Source organism: Echinops telfairi, unplaced genomic scaffold (assembly GCF_000313985.2).
Source record: "Echinops telfairi isolate 266 unplaced genomic scaffold, ASM31398v2 ScPeMD7_36;HRSCAF=134, whole genome shotgun sequence".
Classification (NCBI taxonomy): Eukaryota; Metazoa; Chordata; class Mammalia; order Afrosoricida; family Tenrecidae; genus Echinops; species Echinops telfairi.
Window position 1 is genome coordinate 2,354,698 of NW_022103934.1, and position 1,309 is coordinate 2,356,006.

General features: G+C 44.3%; 1 protein-coding gene across 1 annotated transcript; it reads right to left on the minus strand.

Moving 5' to 3' along the window:
- Positions 1–91: 91 nt before the first annotated feature.
- LOC101644665 (olfactory receptor 7E24-like) lies at positions 92–1,084 on the minus strand. The gene has a single exon (XM_004717929.2). The coding sequence runs from the start codon at positions 1,016–1,018 to the stop codon at positions 92–94; it is 927 nt and encodes a 308-aa protein (XP_004717986.1). The 5' UTR covers positions 1,019–1,084.
- Between the last annotated feature and the right edge of the window lie 225 nt (positions 1,085–1,309).

Sequence of the window (1,309 nt, forward strand, 5' to 3'; positions counted from 1 at the left end):
TTATGCAACCAAAGAGGCAAGATTTCTGGTTGCAGTTATTAGATCTTGCCATCTTGTATAATCCACACATCAAATTAGTACAAGAATCAAATTAGATTGTTCTGCTAAGGAGCCTCTGCAAGGCAATCTTGATATCTCGGTTTCTCAGGCTGTAGATGAAGGGGTTCAGCATAGGGGTGACCAAGGTGTACAGCACTGAAGCCACTGCAACCTTTCTGGCAGAAGAGACAGCTGAAGTGAGGTACACCCCAATATCTGTTCCGTAAAATAGGCAAACGATCGACAGGTGGGAGCCACAGGTGGAGAAGGCTTTATACTTCCCACTTGAAGATGAGACTCTCAGGATGGCAGAAATAATTCTCGTATAAGAGAAAAGGATCCCTGAGACTGGAACACCACCAACGATGGCAACCACACAATTTAATAGGATGGTATTGAGCGTAGTGTCAGAACAGGCAAACTTAACTAGTTGAGGAGGGTCACAGAAGAAATGGGGGATTTCCACAGTCCTGCAGAAGGTAACCTGTGACACCAACAAACACTCCAGCTGGGAGTCCAAAAGACTGATGAAAAAAGACACCAAAATGAGGAAGCCACAGCGGTGGGAGTTCATGATGACTGTATAGTGCAGCGGGGAGCATATAGCCACAAACCTGTCATAAGCCATCGCAGTGAGCAGCATACTGTCCCAACATCCAAGTAGATTGAAAAAAGACACTTGTGTCAGGCAGCCCACATAGGTGATGGATTTGTTCTGTGTCTGGATGTTCACCAGCATTTTGGGGACTGTGGTTGAGATGAAACCGATGTCAACCAAGGAAAGGTTTGAAAGGAAGAAATACATAGGTGTATGGAGATGTTTATCAGAGCTGACAGCCAGGATGATGAGCAGATTCCCAGCCACAGAGATCAGGTACATGCACAAGAACAACCCAAAAAGGACGGGCTGAAGTTCTGGCTCCTCAGAAAGGCCCAGGAGGAGCAATTCTGGGACACTTGTTAGATTTTGTGATTCCATGTACCTGAGACAGCATTTGGAAAGAGAAAAAATGGATGTTAGAAAATAAGTGAACAGGAAGTCAGCATTGTGTTTGCATTTTGAAGCAAGAAACTGATCGATAAAGCATGCAAATCCACAACTGTTCACATTTGCAGCGATAATGTCCCAGTACTTCAGCAATATTTCTTGGTTGTGTTTCTACAAACCAACCAGTATATTTACCTGAACTCTTTCTTCGCTGTGCTCTGTGCTATTCATCCATTTTTCACAACCACGTTAGAGACACTGGGCTACAGAATGTGAGACTAG

Excerpts from the sequence above, each read along its gene's own strand:
- LOC101644665 (XM_004717929.2), bottom strand. The coding sequence starts at position 1,018 with ATGGAATCACAAAATCTAACAAGTGTCCCAGAATTGCTCCTCCTGGGC.